The following is a 17,686-nucleotide window of genomic DNA, read 5'->3' on the forward strand; positions in this document are numbered from 1 at the left end:
GCTGGGGCCGTCGTGGGGGAAGCCGGGGAACAGCCGTCCCCGCCGTCGAGGGGAAAGTGTTAGTCATCACCGGGAGCTCCCGGGCGTGTTTGCCCTGTGACACACGGGCAGGGGGAGCAGTGCCCGCATCCCTGCCGGCTCGGGGCTTCCCGCGCCCGCCGCTGACCTTCGGAGCGCCGGGGAGGTTCCGAGGTCCCTGGCCTGGCCTGGTGGCCCCGGGCTCGTCCCTCGGGACAGGTGGGGGGTGTTTCCACTCCCCTCTCGGCGAGCTGAGAGCAAGCGGGGAATACTCGCACTTTATAGTGAGCTTTGTTTGTATCCAGTGGTGCCGTGTGAGCTGATTCTGATAATTCCTCAGTAAATTAAAAACCAGAACGCTTATCTGTATAGAATGAACCCTTTTGTAAGGATCTCTATTGGTTATGTGTTTTACTTTTATTTTCGGTTTTGGTTCCTTTCTAGAATACATAGTAGAAATCTCTACCTCAAGGTTGCTCTGAAGATTCGCTCGTGGTGCTGCAGTATCCTCATTTCCTCGCTCAGGAAAAAGTAGTCCTGAGTGCTTTGTCTCTGAGCAGCGCAGCTTTGTGGGATCCTACAAAATGGGAGGTAGTGCCAGAGCCCTGCCAGGTTGCCGAGGAGGAAACACGGGAAAGCTGGCTGCAGGCTTTAAGATGGCTTTCCAAAGTGTGAAAGCAATGCCAAAATGGAAGACAAAAGATAGGTATGGTACACTGGAAATGCTTTATGAACCTTGAATTTATTTATTCAGTTAAAAAATATGCATAGATCTTTCTAAAGATATATTAGCACCCTAGAAAAACAAGTTATTTTAGTACAGGATAAAACCAGAATGACATTCTGCTCAAAGACTTGAAGCTTCCTCTCACCAGTTAACTGTACAACAAAAACATGTTTCTGCTTCTGCACATGCAGACCTCTGTAAGTGAAACTGTTTGAAAACTTTGCATGATCGAAGCGAAAGTGCTGGTGAACTACCTTAGTGGTTTTGTCTCTGTGCACAGCTGTGTTTGTGTTGTACCTGGTTTTGTATGTTGTTTTTGTCTCCAGTGCCCTGCTGCTGTCTCAGATGGGTCCTAGTTAAAGGGACAGCTCTTTGGATTTGCTCTTGGTACAGCCTGAATCAGAGTTTTGCAGCATTTATCTTGATTCTTCTTGTGGTTTTGCATGGTTTCTGATTGATAAGTGTATTCTTCTGATACACTTGTCAAAGATTCAAAATGAAAGCTTGACCTAGCAATATGAAAACTTGGGAAGACTAAAGTCTCAAATACGGACTTCTCGCATCTCTTTCGTCAAGTGATGGCATTATCCAGAAAGATGAGTAGGATCATAAGCCAGAAATGCCTGCCTTACTATAAGCCTCTTATTTCATATTAATATACAGGTTTGCTCAAAATGAGAAGAGCTATCTTGTCATTATCAAATTGCTAAGCTGACCTATGTGAGCCTTGATAATAAGGACTAATAAATTTTATGATGGACTTTTGCCTTTATTTTATTTATTTTTTTAATACGTAAATGTAGAAAAACAGAACAGGCTTGGTACACACAGTCCTCTTTCTTCTCCTGATCCTTGTTTTGTATAGGTAAAACTCTATGCCTAGTTTTACAAATCCAAGCAGTCTTGAAATCTTGGAGTGGCTAATACTGAAAGTAGCCCTGCTTCTACAACCACCTTCAAATACCACATAGGTATCTTTGTTGTCAAAAAATAGCCATAACCCTTAGTATCTAGGGGCTGAATGGTTTTAGGGTATTTGTGTGGCCTAGAGCCTCTCACAGTGTGTTTTGGCACTGTTGTGTTGTGACACATTGTGAAATGTGAGTTAGCACCAGCAAAAAGTGATAAGGTAACTCTGCTGAAAATGTAGGTGCATCATGCTGCTTTTTGTAGTCTAGCATTTAATTTGCCTCCAGTTTGCAGGAACGAATAAGGACCTCACTACCTGTGGTCTCACTAGATTCCCAAATGTGAAGAAATTATTGTTTAAACATTGCTCAGTACTTTTGAAGGAGAGTTGCTCTACATGATCCCATTCACCAGCAAGGCAATGGAAATGAGGACCATTCACAGCAGTGTTAAACTTACCCTCTTTCCCGGTTATTTTGAGGGCAGCTTCTCGGTAGAATCAAAGCCAGTGAAGCAGACATGAGACTAAACAGATACAAGAGCCTGACTGTTGAAGTTTATTACACAGGTACCTTGGTGTCTGGGGGGTTGGGAGGCAGCGTCTTTTTTGTACCTTTTGTGGTGCTTGTACCTCTTTGTGCCGAAATACGAGACCATATTCAATGGCTATTCTATATAAACTTTCCTCAGCACACAGCTCTAAAGGTAAGGCCTTGCATATTGGTTATAAACAGGATAATTTTATCAACTGTTGGAGATACCTCCTCTTATCAAATAGCTGACTGCTGATTAGGCAGTGCAGTGTAGGCTAGTTGTGGTTTACTCTTATTAAAGCATAATTACAGCTCAGATAAATTGTAATTTCAATGCTACGAGCACGTTACTGGCTCTACTATATAGCAAAAAGTGTTGGTCACCAAACTCTACATACACGAAGTATGTAAACTTACCTTAGGAAAACTCATGTGATCTGTATTTTTCAACTTTTGCTCCCTAATTTACATCTGATCCAGATCTGTTTGGAGAATAAGTATTAGTTCACTAAAATACTCAAGAGCCATTGACTTCAGTGGGAGATTTTTCTATTGACTCGAGTGAACTGTGAATCAGAGCCAAGGAGATAAATCCAGCTCTTCGTGAAGTCAGTAAGAATTAGTGTGATACCAGGATATGATGTAAGGTCATTTCCAGGTGTTCACTAGAAATCAGGTAAGTGGGTTTTGTGAAACTCCCCAGGCACAGAAAAGGGACAGAATCTGCTTTCAGAGAAAGTCGCGAGGATGTATGAGTCACTCCTGAAGTATCAGGAAACGATGCAAGGTGGGGCTGTGACATGCACTGTGGTCAGCAGATCAGAGAGATGAGTGGAGAGAGCGTGATCAATGCCACTGGGGTATTTGGCAATCTCAGTCTAACAGATTCTTCAGAGGCTGCAAACCTGATTGGTTTTGGGTGTACCCTCCTGAAGATAACCAAAGTCTCATCCCTAGAAAATAGGTCATGTATGATACCAAATCGTGAAACATAGTCTTATTAATCTTTTTCCAACAAAATTAACAACTTTTGAAAATTCATGATGGCTTTTAACTGGTTATGGCTGACAAAGATAGAAACAACCAGAAACACTGATGCTCAAAAGTGCCAACAGGCATTTTGGACAGCAGACATTGCTATATATATCATTATAGACTTGCTCAGGAACTTTGTATTAGGACAGCTTCAGAATGTTTGTATTCAACTTTTTTGTCAGACTTCATCATCTGCATAGAATGAAACCTTGAAAAAACTGTAGGAAGAGGACAATATTGAGGAATTATGTACAGTACCTTGTCCATGATGTGTTTCTGAAGATTCCATGTTGTCACAAATCGACCTATGCTGCTGCTCAAAGGACTGTAATAGAACTGGTGCTTCTGTATCTTTGATTTTTCCTGCCTGTTTGAAAACCACGAGAAAACAGGTAAGTCTTGTTACACTGATTTGAATAATGAGAACATTTGGAGTCCTGGACAACTTAAAAGTTTTGGCCATATGGAGGTGGTCAAGCATAGAGCCAATAAGAAAATAAACAAGCATTCACGTCTTTCTGCTAGGCTGTCTAACTGCTTCGAAACACTGTAAAAAACCCCCCAAAAAGGCTATTTTACATGTTTGGGTCTTTTTCACCTGTTTCTAGATCATGTCTTTTTTTTTTTTTTTTTTTTTTAATAATAACACAGTGCTTGTCTGTTATGCACACTGAGGATGGAAATTAGTTCAGAGGCAGTGGAAACTTTCATAAAGCTTCAGAAGCCCACAGCTTGGGTCTCTATCAGCTTACTTTGAAAGTAAGAGTAGCTGCTAAGAGGTACAGGGCTGTTGGTTCAGAGATTCATAAAACTAGACAGGGTGTAGCCACGGGAGAGAAATGCTCATGCAATCAATGTATGTTCTATTTGTGTCTCTGAGGATTATAGAAACCAACCTGTCTGATACGTTGTGGCATCCTCACCTCTCTGCCAGGGCTTAGTCTTAACTCCAGAGGGTGGGGCCAGTAACAGGTTTGTCACCCTCATCTTTATGTACCTGAAAATGCATTTCCATGGCTCTAATACTGACAGCATTTTTAGAACATCCATCTATTGTCAGCATTCAACACTGCTTAAAATAAATAGCATTAGATGTAAAAACCGTAATAACTCCTCATCCAGACTACTGCACAGCAGCAAGGCAAACCTAATTTCATACTGTGCCAAATCCCTCAGGTTTCTAGGGTTTGGAAAGGGCTCAGAGGAAAACACGAGATCACAAGCTGTAGTAAAAGAAACTGTTTACATTTAAATTATTTCAGTTTTGGCATCTAAGATACTTTATTTTTTTCCCCTCTTTTAGCCATTCTCTGTGAAAGAAGATACAGATGGAACTTCGTCAAAACACTTGTTGGAAACTGTTTGAGAGAGTCCTAAGTAGTTTTTAACATGCTTTATCGCGTGACAACATCTCTGGGCTGTAGGCAGAACTGAAGCAGATGGTTGTCCTGTCTCTCAGTGTGGTGTTATCAGAAGGCACATTGAGTACTTCTGTCATAAAACCTGCCGTTGAATTTGCTTGTGCTGGACTTGCACAGGTTGCTTGGGGGCCTAGTGAGGGTGTGGATTTACAGTTTGTCAGGTAACCCCCAGTAACACCCACGGACACGGCTGTACCTGATAGCGAGCAGAAGCCATGTATTCCTCAACGAAAACAGGGTCACAGCCTGCACACAGGCAGTTTCCAGGGAGCAGTTAACATGCTGTAAATCCCCACCCACTCTTGCCTCACTCTAATTTGTGTGCGTAGTGCAAAGGTGAATAAATACACCCATGAGCTGGGCAGAAAAATCTCATCCCACAAACACCGACACAACGGACAGCAGGGAGTGGGGTTAAAAGAGGTGGGCGTGCCATCAGCGTTTTGCTTTCTTTGTCCCTTGCTGAAATAAATTGCTTTTGTGTTGTGACTATTTTCACAGTTCATGAGTTTCCCTTATTTTTTCAGTTAGCAATAGCTGTTACCAAAGTTCATCTGTTTCTCTTTGCACTTTAATTTACAGCCCTTGTACTAGTCATTTTATTGCTACAACCTCTGGGTGAGAGAACTTTTACAGCTTGTGATTACTGAACTTGGAGAAACAAGAAAGCTTTTTGACCTGTTGTGGTGTAATTATAGACCCCATTGCTTCTTGGGAGGGGCGTTCAATGTTTAACAAACTGTGGCAATTCTAATTTAACTGTGTGGAGCCTGGACCATTGGATGCAAGTTAAAAAAAGTAAATCCTGGATTTTTTCCAGGTCATATTTGAACTTGTCTGGTTTTAGTCTCTCAAGGGCTGTCCTTGAAGTTCTGCCTTCCCATTACTGAACTTGACACTGCTCCTTTCTTAGCAGTATGAAAGCATGGGAGCCAAATTATTTGCATATGAAAACAATTTCCTCTTGCTTCAGAAATTACAGCTACACTACTTTTGATTAATCCTTTCATGAGGTGAGTCTTTTGAATGCCATACCATGCAAATACAGCTCTTGACAACAGAAAAACTGTCCTGTCTTAATTACCACTATTGTTTCATATTATAGGGGCTGTGGTCATGGACAAAGATTCAGTTGTGTTCAATCGTATAAAAACAGAGAATAAATAGACTTTGTGTTTGAAAGAGTTTGTGATCTGAATTATATGACCAGTAAACTTTGGAACTGGAAAACAAAGATGAGAAAGTTTTGGTAAAATTTACACATTTTTCCCTGTTATAGAATCATAAGCCAGCTAGCTAAAAGTTTGAAGGCTCCCACCTATTCTTTAGCCACTCAAACAGCTATTATTTCGGAAGCTTGCCTTCAGGAAAAGAATTAGGATGTTATTTTGAAAGCACCAATGTTTTTCTACTTTTGATGTCCATAGATAATAACATAAGATATATTTCCTGGATAATAGGTTCCTTAGATGTTTTGTAGTTTAGTGTATTAATGTGTATGTATACATTACATCAGTGAGGCAAAGCATTTGTGTTGTATGCCAGATGGAACAAAACACATTTTAGCTAATGCCATTTCATAAAAATGATTTCTTAAGTCAAACTCTTGAAACTTTTTTGTTCAGCTACATTTTCACCTGGAAGATTTTCTAAGTCTGGGGTTTGTTAGATCTTTCTGAGAGGAAAGAGGAGAAAATGAAAAGGTGGAAAGTTCCCATTTCCCCGTGTGAATGTAGGCAATCCAGTCCCTCTGCGCATGCACAGGACATGGGCAGCGCCCTGGGCACGGTTGCACACCTCCTCCTTGTTCCTGCACCTGCCTCTCAGGAAGCCTGGTGCTCTTGTCATCTGGAACAAATGGCTCCAGGGCCGTGGAGGTAGAGAGGAGTCCTGTTTATTAGGGCTCTTTGCACAATTCAGCATGAAGAAACAGCGTGGGCACAACTGGGTAACAAATAGCCATGGTTATTAAATACTTGCAAATCCAAAATGCAATCTTCAGTGGCCAAAAAAAAGTTAGAATATGGTGGATGACGTCAGAAGGTTCAAAAAACACTTAAAGGAAAACAGTGCAGATCATCTCCTTTCCCTTTAATGTAAAATACACAGGGCTAGTTTTGAGTTACTGATGTTGAGAGATATTATTCATCTTTTGTGACATGATGGTGAAGACCTAATGTAGTCTATCTCATCTATTTATTTTTACAGAGAACTTGGAACTCTTCAGGTAAGACTCCTTTGTTTAATTTACAACCAGCACACAGGTGCCAATCCTTAAAAACCAGTCTTAAAAGCTCCCCTGTCTGCTTTGAATTAGTTGAGTTCATACAGGATATATGTCTATTTACAGTAGGAATGAACAAGTTCAAACTTATGTCCCAGGCCCTTTATGGAGATTTGTTGCTGCAGAGTGCTTGGCTGTTTCAAAGTATGCAGGAGAAGCATGTTTAAACATGCACTGTGTTTGCTGGTGGCCTCCACTTTCGATTACTGGTTGCTCTATTAGTCTAGTTGCTACACTTCTTGTACACTGCATAATTTCCAAATAATTTTTTCCTTCTAGCTCCTGAATTTCTCAGCACCTGTGAACAACTACAGCTGTTTTGGGACTTATTAGAAAACACTGCAGTGTGCTCAGACGTTCTTTTCAAGTAAACAGAACTGGAAACAATTTTCCTGCCCATTCATCCATCAGCGACATACACTTAAGTGGCACTGAACCATTTTTAATTTTAATCATACAGTAACATTTGTCAAAAGCAAGGATTTAACTGCAAGGTACCTTTCCAGTATCCTTGCTTACTACCCCCAGCAGCAAACTGGTAAGCCAGATCTTCAGTGTGTTATGCTTAGTCCTAGTCCAGGCACCATGATGCCCTAATAATTTATTTCACACAACTCATCTAAATTCTTACTCTCTCTTCCCACATATAAAACAGGTTTCCGGTGCAACCGCATATAAAAACCTGGATTCAGGTGGTTCATCTGTTCCTCTTTGACTTTAATTTACTCCTGTGACTTGCTACACCCTTTACTCTGAAAGAATTAACCTCACGTCCAAAGTTGGCTTTTTAGATGCTTGTTTCAGTTTCGCTATGGGTCTTTAGGAACGGAGCTCTCAATCCATGAGCATTTCATTTAGAATGTATTTGATCAAGAAGCCAGGTTTCCCCAGCAGGGTCAGCAGTCATGTCTACAGAGAAGAGAGACTTTTTTCCTATTTCACGCTCTGCAGGAAGTAGGAGAATTGAAAAATACATATTTTATTGTGGTTAATGATCTGTATTTAAAAGAATCAATGGTGGTTCTTATGACTTTGTTTGAAAAGAAATACCAGGTGTTTTGCCTATGGTATTTTATCTTTCTTAGGCAAAAAAAAAGTTCACTGGAAAGGCTATCAAAGGCCAAAGGCATCTCAAAAATATCAAAATCTGAAAAAAAAGTACGTATATCCTAAATGTAATTTATTAAAATATTATCCCTGTGCTTTTCTTCAGTGATGCTTCTTAATCTATCTGTAAACAACTTATTCACTGAAAAAATTTAAGTCCTTTTTCCATTTAAAGGAAATAAACTGCTCTACAGCTGCCTTTTGGGACCAAATTCTGGATAGTTATATAACTACATATCTCATATAATGGAGTTCCAGTGCATATATGGAATTCTTTTTTTTTTTTTTCCCAGAAATAAGATTTTGTAAGAATCTCGGGTCTTTCAAGCCCAGGTCTTAATAATTTTATACATATAAATCTTATATAAAAATAAAAACTATATACACATATTTATACAAAAATAAAACCAAAAATGATGTATAAATTTGTACATTAAAAATGTAATTTCGAACTGTGATTACCTAAAAAGATGAATAATGGCTAAACCGATTTAATGTCCACCTACAGGAAGGGTTAGGAAAGAGGTACAACGTGAAACCCCGTGTATTATGCTGGACAAATGCTGCATTGTCTCGGTTCAAACTGCTGGTGGTGAAACAGCGCTCCCTGATGTCCAGCGAGCGACTTGGAAGTCCAAAAGCTACATTCTTCCTGATATTCTTGGATGAATTGTTCAACAACCTTCTGAAAATTGTAGTTAATAAAAAGCAAAGAACCAGTTAATTCCACTATCTCATGGAGAGGGCTTAGAGTCAGGTAAAGTTCTGTTTCCTTATTGTCACTGGGTTCAGGCATCAACCTTTCCATGTTGATGTTTTTCCATAATGTTTCTAAGTTGAATCCTTGAGTCATCCCCATCTCAATCCTACCTCAGGCTGCAGAGAGCTTTAAGGAAAGAAAGGTAGAGTTGCAGACATCCTCACAGCTTTCTCACAAGTTCAGTTTCCTCAAGAGTCTTATCCAATGTTATGCAACAGGTCTGAATCAGAGCAGAGACCTGAGTCCTGGCAGGTTGGGGACAGTACACTGGGGGACGAGTCACAATACCTGTTCAATAACTTGATTGTGACAGATTTTTGAGTGAAAAAAAAAATTCTTTTAATACTTCGTTGTAGAAACACCAGCCCAAAAATGATTTTAGAAGGGGGAGACCTACAGGGAGCTCTGTGTGGGTAACGATCGACATTGTAAGTCACTTTTTATTGATGTAAAAGTGTAAAGAATAAGGAAGCACGCATGTCACAATTATTGCAGCTTCATGTTTTGCAATAGGGAAAAAAAAAGAAATTTTTTTCCTGGTCTTAAAGATTTAGATGGTTATGTGGAAGTTTCTGTAACCTGCCCTTCCTCTGTTTTTCACAGTTATCAAATGAGCAGTAGTAATGATGAGTGCTTTGAATTCTTCAGATGAAAAGTAATACACAAAAAAAGAGAACAATTAATGCAGGGTAACTCACTGTGAATATGTGTCCAAGAAGAGAGAACCTCAAAGAAACAGACTTTTGCCCTGCTGGTGTATTTGGTATTATCTCCACCCTGCTGCCAAGTTTTCTGATTTCAGCCTGTTCCATACAGAGATGTTGTTAGTTGATACATTCACCACTTGGTATGTTTTTATCTCTTCCTGATCAGAAACTTGGCATGATATTTCCCTGAATATGCCCACTGACTCAGAGCACCTAAATAATCTAGCAAATTATTAATAAAAGATGAGAAAGGTGTAAATTCTCATTACCATAACAAATGAGGCCAGTTACACTGTAATTGACCTGCACAGGGGGAAACAATGAAAATGAATGTATATCTTGCCATCTTCCTAGGGTAAACCTTTAGCTCTTATAAAGAGCTTTTCTTATAAGAAAAGGCAACAGTAAGATTTCACACTGAATCTTATTGGCAAAGGGATTTTTTTTTCATTCTTGTTATTACATTTCAATAGACTGCCTTAGACTAACTGCATACTACTACCTGCATTAATTGCCTCTGTGGAAAGGTAGCAGCAGGGTATCCTGCACCTCTGTGTTTAATGATTTTTAGAGTCAGGTATCCCTTCTCCTTTGTCCTATGTCTCCTGGGGAGATGTTTATCATCCTGGGGAGATGTTTTAATCACAGAATCATAGAATGGTTTGGGTTTGAAGGGACCTTAAAGATCATCTCGTTTCAACCCCGGCCATGGGCAGGGAGGGACACCTCCCACTAGACCAGGTTGCTCAGAGCCCCATCCAACCTGGCCTTGAACACTTCCAGGGATGGGGCATCCACAGCTTCTCTGGGCGACCAGTGCCAGTGCCTCAGCACCCTCACAGTAAAGAATTTCTGCCTAATATCTAACTTAAGCCTATTCTTAAGTTGGATCCCTTCCCCCTTATCCTGTCACTACATCCTCTTGTAAAAAGCCAAGGAAGGAAGGAAGCAAGGTTTTGTAATGCTGTTGGGCAGCCGAGAGACCCAAGGCAGGCTTGAGACCGGCTCGTCAGGGGAAGAGGGGCGAGGCCGCCATGCCCGGGGCCCGCCGCGCCCCGCTCCCATTGGCTACCGGGCCCTGGGCGGCAACGAAGGGGCGGGAGCAGAGCGCTCCCCGCCGCCCGATTGGCTGGGGCGGCTGCGCCGCGCACGCCGATTGGCTGCGAGAGACGCCACTCGACGTGTGGAGGCGTGAGGGGGAGGCCGCTGAGGGAGGCGGGAAGGGGCGGGCACGGGCGGCTTTGGGCTTTGCCGCAGGGAGCCAAAATTACAGCCACGCCTGAGGGGCCTTTCGTGTTTGTGCGGCAGCCACCTAAGAGCTGGGGAGCCAGATAGGCTGCTGTGAGCCAGCCTCAAACAGCCCCCTGCGGAGAGACCTACTGAAGACGTAAATACATTTAATCCCGCCAAAAAATACCCTTCCTCACTCTCCATTTGGCACCCCCTTAAATTTTGCGGTTACAAACACCACAGGTATGTTTTCTTGGTTGTGCCTTCAGGGTATGTCCAACTTGAGGGATAAGTTTAATTCCCAATGGCAATTAGGAGCTCAAGACTTGATTTTAATGTTATATGGTTCAATCACAGTTCTGCTGCGTTAATTCCATTAATATTCCTTTTAAAAAAAGACACAATCACAAATTGGAGGGGAAGTTTTTTGGTAGATCTAAATGTGTGGAGCTACAAGGACCTGACAAACAGCAACCTTTTCTGGAAAGGCTCTTTTCCCATTTTCCAAAGTTGACCGGAAAAAGAAAAATTGAAGGCTCCTTCTACTACGGAAAAAAGAAAAGCTTTATAAAATTAGAACTAAATCAAAGAACTCTACGTGGCTGTCTTAGGGCACAAGACTTAAGATAATCAGTACTGATAAAATTAATTTTCCATCGCCTGACGTACAAACTGTACTGAAACGTTTCATGTGAACAAAAGAAATGTACTAGTGCTCAAACTGACCATTTTTGTAGTTAATTTCTTCTTATTTTTTTAACAGGAACCTTTGCTTAACGAAATGAAACACAATCTGGTGTGTCAGACACCTCCCACTGTCACTGTTCATGTAAAATCGAGTGCATCCAGATCACATCAGCAAAAAAAACTTACTAGACTAAAGAGACCTGCTTTTAAAGACCATCAAGAAAATTGTGAGAAAGGGGTTCCTAGTCAGAAATATAAATGTCCAAAGGGACCATGTCTAGTTATTCAGCGTCAGGAAATGACAGCTTTCTTTAAATTATTTGGTACGTTAATAATGTGAGATATGAATGCATTGACCAAACAGAATGTTTTCTAAGCTCAGTAATTTTGAGAGTGCTTTTTATATCGAAACTAATGGCAATTCTTTATCAAAACATTTTGTTGTTTTATTTCCGTATATAAATATTTAATGCTTAAGTTAAGGGCTACCAAACTGATGAAAAGTATCTCTTTTAAATTACAAATGAAACCAAGGTGGTTTGCTACTTTTTATGATAATTTTTCTTCCTATTTTCTCTTATATTTCAACAAATACTTGTAAAACAATGTGCATCTTGTTTTACACGAGGCTTAAAAAAAGGACTCCTTGTCTCTAACATGTTACTTACTGTGGGAATAAACTTCTGGGGGGAGAAGTGGAACGGGAGACAATCTAAGGAGTTGGAGCATCTCTTTATTTGTGTGTCTTTCATATAAAGTTTTGTATTTATTTGCTTTAGCAAAGACGTTAAGTAATAGTGGAAGATTACAGCTGGTTTTTATTTGACCCTTAAATACAGAAGTGAATGAGAGAGAGTTCGTGGTAGTTACGGTACATGGTCATGGACAGTGAAGCACTGACCAAAAATAAGCAAGTATTGCCCTATAAAGACTGCCAGGTAATCAAGGTGCAGGATCTCAGCAGTCTGTAGTTCCTCTGAAATAATGGTGTGCTATCACTTGGAAGCACGTAATGCGGGAAGAAATTATACAAATAGAAAAAAATAGTGACATATTTTTCACTTTTGCTTGCTGTTACTGAGAATGGATGAAATGCAGTCACCAGATTTCCCACCTTGGCTTTCTGGTAGTTTTTTTTTCTTTTGCCACGTAAGTTTTTTTCACACCTGACCTCTCCTACTGCCCTCAATTTCTCTGTTCTCTACTGGTGGCTCTAGCTTCTTTTCTTTTATTTGGTTTAATGAAAGACCATCTGTTATTTATTTATAAATACCTTCTAACATAAACAGTTTTGGTGTTTGAAATGCTACAGCTTTCTCTTGTTACAGATGACGATCTAATCCAAGACTTCCTTTGGATGGACTGTTGCTGTGAAATTGCTGACAAGGTAAGTGTATTTTCTTCTTAGTTAATACAACATACACTGAGTGAGAAATCTGCCTTTAATTACTTGATACTTTAATGCAAATACAGAACATAATTTTTTTTCTAATGGGTTCACATGGAAGTTTCAAGAAACTTAATTCATGCTTTCCTCATTGTTAAAAATGATGAAAATATCTTGGTGCCAGATAAATGTGTGAATCAATTTAGGAAATACTATACCTAAATAACACATTCATACCTCATTTTACATTTTAAAACAGTATCTCTTGGCAATGACTTTCGTTTATTTCAAGAGAGCTAACTTCACACCAAGTGAGCATACCAGAATCAATTTCTTTGTTGCTCTGTAAGTACTTTAAAATTATCTGGTTTTATTAGAATAAACTTTGCATTATTTCTTTATGACACTGATAATTATGATATGTGATGAGACTTCCTTGAGGTAGTATCTAAACAACCTGATCTAGGGGATGGCATCCCTCGGGATGGCAGGGGGGCTGGAACTAGGTGGTCTTTAAAGTCCATTCCAACCTAAACCATTCTGTGGTTCTATGATAATCTACATACTATGAATAAATAATGCAGATTCAACATTTTTCCTGTGATGGAACAAGCTTGAGCAGCAGACAGGGGATGCTTGCATTGGTGTAGTGATACACAGAGTGGCATTCTGCCTACCAAACTCAATCTGGGAGCTTTTTAAGCATTATGAGAAATATATGCAGGACAATACATAGCAGCACATCTGTGGCTCACAGGTGCTCTTACAGACCCTATTTCATATCTTTGCCAGCCTTTAAGTCATTTGTACCAAAACATTTCAAGCATGATAGGCACCTCAGGAATATCTTTTTATTAAAGTTTCTGTCAACATGATTTAAATCAACTGTAAAAACATTGCTAGAGAATTTCTGAGAACTTTTTTGAACAGTTGTAAAATGCCTATACTTTAAAACAGTGGTGGAATCAGTAATCCATCTTTACCAGGCCTACGTAATCCCTCTGTATTTGGCTATACTTACAGAGGGTTCTGCATTTTCTTTCACAGTGTTATGGTGCTACGGCTCTATTTTTTGGTAGTATCACTTTTCAGGTGCTCTGATTTGCACACTAGTGCAGGGGCAAAGTGGCTGTTCCTTCTGCTGTCACTGGTACTGTGGGTGACCTCCACAGAGCATGGAGGAGGGAGCCCTCTGACTCCACTGAAGGGGAAAAAGCCAGGCCAGAACAGTGAAAGGGGACAAAGGGTCTGGTGAGACTGGAACTAGAGAGAATACTGGGGTCAGGAGAAAGTGAGGAAACTGGGGAGGAGACTAAAAGTCTTAATTTTTTCAAGTGTGATTGTCAGGAGTTTAGTATCAGGTGGATCCAGAGGAAGTAAATATTTTCCTGTTGTCTGAGAAAACAATCCAAAACTAAAAGTAATAGATAGTGAAGGAAGGGAGGAATAGAGACATTAAAAAAAGTCATTTAAGGTTTTCACTTATAACTGAAGGTAGACCTGTATTTAGTTGTTTGCTCCTAATTTAATATGAGCAATGTAATTTTCCAAGAATAGCTAAAATCCATAAAGTAAAAAATGTAAAGTTTAAGATTTCATGGGATAGTTTTAAAGAATCAATGAGAAACTGTTCATTTTAGTTCTAAGGTTTCTTGCCAGCTTGGAGCAAGATGTCAGGATATGCTAGTTCTTGCTTATCTACCAATTTAGGAAACTCTAGGGTAAAGCAATTTTTATAAAAGCTTGGGTTTTTTACCCAAAGGATGCACATGGAACTAATTAAGAAAATACTGTATTCCAGAGAGAAGGCTGTATTGTGTTAGTGTTTTTTCCTCACAATACTAGAAAAAAGAACCACTGCATTATGTCTGTTATTTTATATTAGAAATCATTCTAATATAGTAGTTTAAGATTTAAAAATATTTACAAACATAAACATATATATATTTGAAGGTATCTGGCAAACACAGTTGAAGAAGACAATGAAGAAGCAAAGTATGACATTTTCCCATGGGCTTTGGGCAAGGCCTGGAGAAAGCTCTTCCCTGATTTCTTAAAGTTAAGAGATCAGCTATGGAGTAGAATTGACTACAGGGCTATTGTAAGCAGACGCTGCTGTGAAGAGGTAGGGAGGTAGATTTAATATTGTAGATGCTGAAATCTCAACAATTAACACCAGCTAGCAATTTAGCTCTGTACAAGTTCTTCCCTAAAGTAAACAGACAATCCATGGGAAAGAAAAGATGCTGCTAGAATGTAATGGTCCATTTATCCTCCATGATATTTCTTCCTTCTCCATTTAAAATACATTGTTTGAAACCATGTTTTTTAAGTAAACTAGAATATTTTATATTGCACTACTGTTAAAAGTAAGTTTCTATTGGCTAGAATCTGCTTTATGCAAATACTTTTTATTTAAAATCTACTTTGATTTGTTTCACTTCATCCACTTCAGAAATAATTTTACATGCTTTACAATTTATAAGGAAAAAATTCCTCATTTTTCTTCATTCCTCACTTTTCAGGTGAAATGTCTATCTGGAAAAGCCCATGTCATGTTCTAAGTAAATAATGTTTACTTCCAAATGGTGGAAAAGAAAATCTCTTTTACTCTAGAGGCCCATTTCTGGGGATGGGATTAGATGCTATGGGAAAAGCACAAGGAACAAGACGAGTGCAGGATGCTTTTCTTTGCATACCCTCCCAGCTTCCCACTGGTATGCAACTTCCCACTCCCATTATTTCCCTGATGATGAACACTGTTGGCTGATGTTTAGTAGCTGGCCGAAGACACTATCTTGTGTCCAACATACCAAGCACAAGCTAGTGTTTGTGATGACTCTTGTGAACATACAGGGCTGTGAGCTGGGATGTTTCCACACGTGACTGGTACCAGGATTACTTACTCCTGCCAAAGGGAGCAAACTTTGTAGTGGGATAGTATGAGACAGATAAGAGATGATGCCCATTTCAGCTACATTAATTCCCTGCCATACACTAATTGGATCTCTTGTTTTCAGCTGTAAGTTTTCTCATTATTCTTCCACTTCCTGATCCCATGGCTGTTCCCATAGGTGATGGCTATTGCTCCCACACATTACATATGGCAGCGAGAGCGCTCTGTGCACCACAGCGGAGCTCTGAGGAGTTACGATGATGAAGTCCAGCTGCCCCGAGGCCCCAGTGCTACTCCTACCGACTGCCTGCTCTGTGGTAAGAAAGGCAGATTTGTACGACTCGGATTATCATCTTCCTCCTCATCTACTGACACCTTGGAGATGATGGAATTACATTCATCCCAGAAATCGAAGGACACCTTCTCAGCTGAAAAAATGTTCATCGACTCTCCTTCTTATAAAACCCAAGGTATGGTTTAATATTGCAAATAATTTTCCATTAGTTTATATATGGCGCAAATACACCCTACAAGTGCTGCAGGGACTGCTCTGTCCCTCCCTATTACACATGCAGTTGCCTTGGCAGAACTGTGCTTTTACTCTCATTGATTCATTTTCATATACTGTATTCTTGACTTCCTGGAAGCACCAACTGCTTTACATTGAATCTCTTCACATTACCTTCATCTACTACAGTAGATTTTGGGTTACATTCCAGTCTATTTAGGCATTTATTGCTATTCTTGCATTATAAATGAAATTGAGAGTCCTGTCTGGAACAATAAAGATACCACTGTGTGTTAAGTGAGTTAAAGTGCTCTTGCTGAGAGCATGTTTTGAGAAATGGCAGGATGCTCAGCTGTGGTATGAGTTTGGACATAGGTTAAATCACAATTCCCATTTTCCTCTAAGTGTATCTCATTTGCTGACAATATATACAACTGTTGTAATACTGGTATACGAGTAGAAAACAAGAGTTTATGTGAAAATTGTTTATATAATTGTATCTCTGCCCATTAAACTACTCAAAATAGCATCCTCAGCCTTTGTATTAGAGGCCTCTGTTACATACAGCAGCTATGGGGCAAAACCATTATTAAATTTATTACTAAAATTGAAACACACTTGTGATGCAAACTTCCTGGGGCATCTGTATAAGGCCTCAGCTCTGCAAAGATACTCTCACGAACTTAACCAGTGCGGAGTTCCTAGTATACTTATTTAATACAAGGGTAGTTATAGCTCTGTATGTTTTCTTTGCATATGTTCTCATTAATATCCAAATTTTCACTATTATAGTAGGATTGTTACTGCTTTTGACAGCTTTAATACAACTGTGATTCTCAAGAGATCCCTCAACTTTGAAAAATTTGGCATTTGAATATTTCCTGAGATACAAAACAAGTCAGGTGTTTACAAAACATAACTTAAAAATTTAATGTGTTAAACATTACCACTTCCTCAGGTGAGACCCAAAATGACTTAAAATTGTTTTTACTTGAGAGATCTTGCTTCTTGTCTCTGACAAGGGTCAGAAAAAACTGTTTTCTCCAACTGTTTGAGAATACTTGATATAAAGCAAAGTTCACAAATAACCAGGCAACTTGCAGCATGAGTGCTGGAAGGGAAGCAAAGCTGTGCCTGTCAACTATTCCGATCTTGAAATAAGCACAGCTTTATCAAGTGAAGACATTCAGTGAACTTCAGAATCTCGTAAAGTTATGCTTTAAGAACATTGTTCTTAAAGAAACCTATAGTAACCAGTTGGAAGCCAGCGAAGTACTCATTTCAAAGGGCAACCTTTGATCCCGCAAGGTCTTACTACACTTTTTTCCTTATTTTTTCTGGTAGACTGTCAGAGCCTGTCCAGCAAAAGGCAACCATGTAGCACCCTGAACCAAGATAAATCCATGGATTGGTTTACAAGCAATGGAGAATGAAATACACCTGATAAGACAGAAGCAGATACTGTGACTTGCAGAAC

The 17,686-nt window shown here is 39.7% G+C and overlaps 1 protein-coding gene and 1 long non-coding RNA gene across 2 annotated transcripts; both read left to right on the plus strand.

Annotated features, from left to right (window-relative positions):
• The first annotated feature begins 37 nt into the window (after nucleotides 1-37).
• On the plus strand, nucleotides 38-5,137 carry LOC116441384. The gene is made up of 3 exons (XR_004239048.1): nucleotides 38-724; nucleotides 3,405-3,614; nucleotides 4,526-5,137. It is a non-coding gene; the product is annotated as an uncharacterized LOC116441384 (long non-coding RNA).
• A 6,360-nt stretch (nucleotides 5,138-11,497) lies between these two features.
• SPDYA (speedy/RINGO cell cycle regulator family member A) lies at nucleotides 11,498-17,666 on the plus strand. The gene is made up of 6 exons (XM_032103214.1): nucleotides 11,498-11,741; nucleotides 12,747-12,805; nucleotides 13,065-13,150; nucleotides 14,759-14,930; nucleotides 15,880-16,171; nucleotides 17,554-17,666. The coding sequence occupies exons 1-6, from the start codon at nucleotides 11,513-11,515 to the stop codon at nucleotides 17,640-17,642; spliced, it is 927 nt and encodes a 308-aa protein (XP_031959105.1). The 5' UTR covers nucleotides 11,498-11,512; the 3' UTR covers nucleotides 17,643-17,666.
• Nucleotides 17,667-17,686: the final 20 nt, after the last annotated feature.

This window comes from Corvus moneduloides, chromosome 3 (assembly GCF_009650955.1).
Source record: "Corvus moneduloides isolate bCorMon1 chromosome 3, bCorMon1.pri, whole genome shotgun sequence".
In the NCBI taxonomy this organism is placed as follows: Eukaryota; Metazoa; Chordata; class Aves; order Passeriformes; family Corvidae; genus Corvus; species Corvus moneduloides.

Coding starts and splice junctions, on each gene's coding strand:
- SPDYA (XM_032103214.1), top strand. CDS start 11,513: ATGAAACACAATCTGGTGTGTCAGACACCTCCCACTGTCACTGTTCAT. Junction 12,806..13,064: donor GCTGTGAAATTGCTGACAAG/GTAAGTGTATTT, acceptor ATTTTAAAACAG/TATCTCTTGGCAATGACTTT. Junction 14,931..15,879: donor GCAGACGCTGCTGTGAAGAG/GTAGGGAGGTAG, acceptor CTGTTCCCATAG/GTGATGGCTATTGCTCCCAC.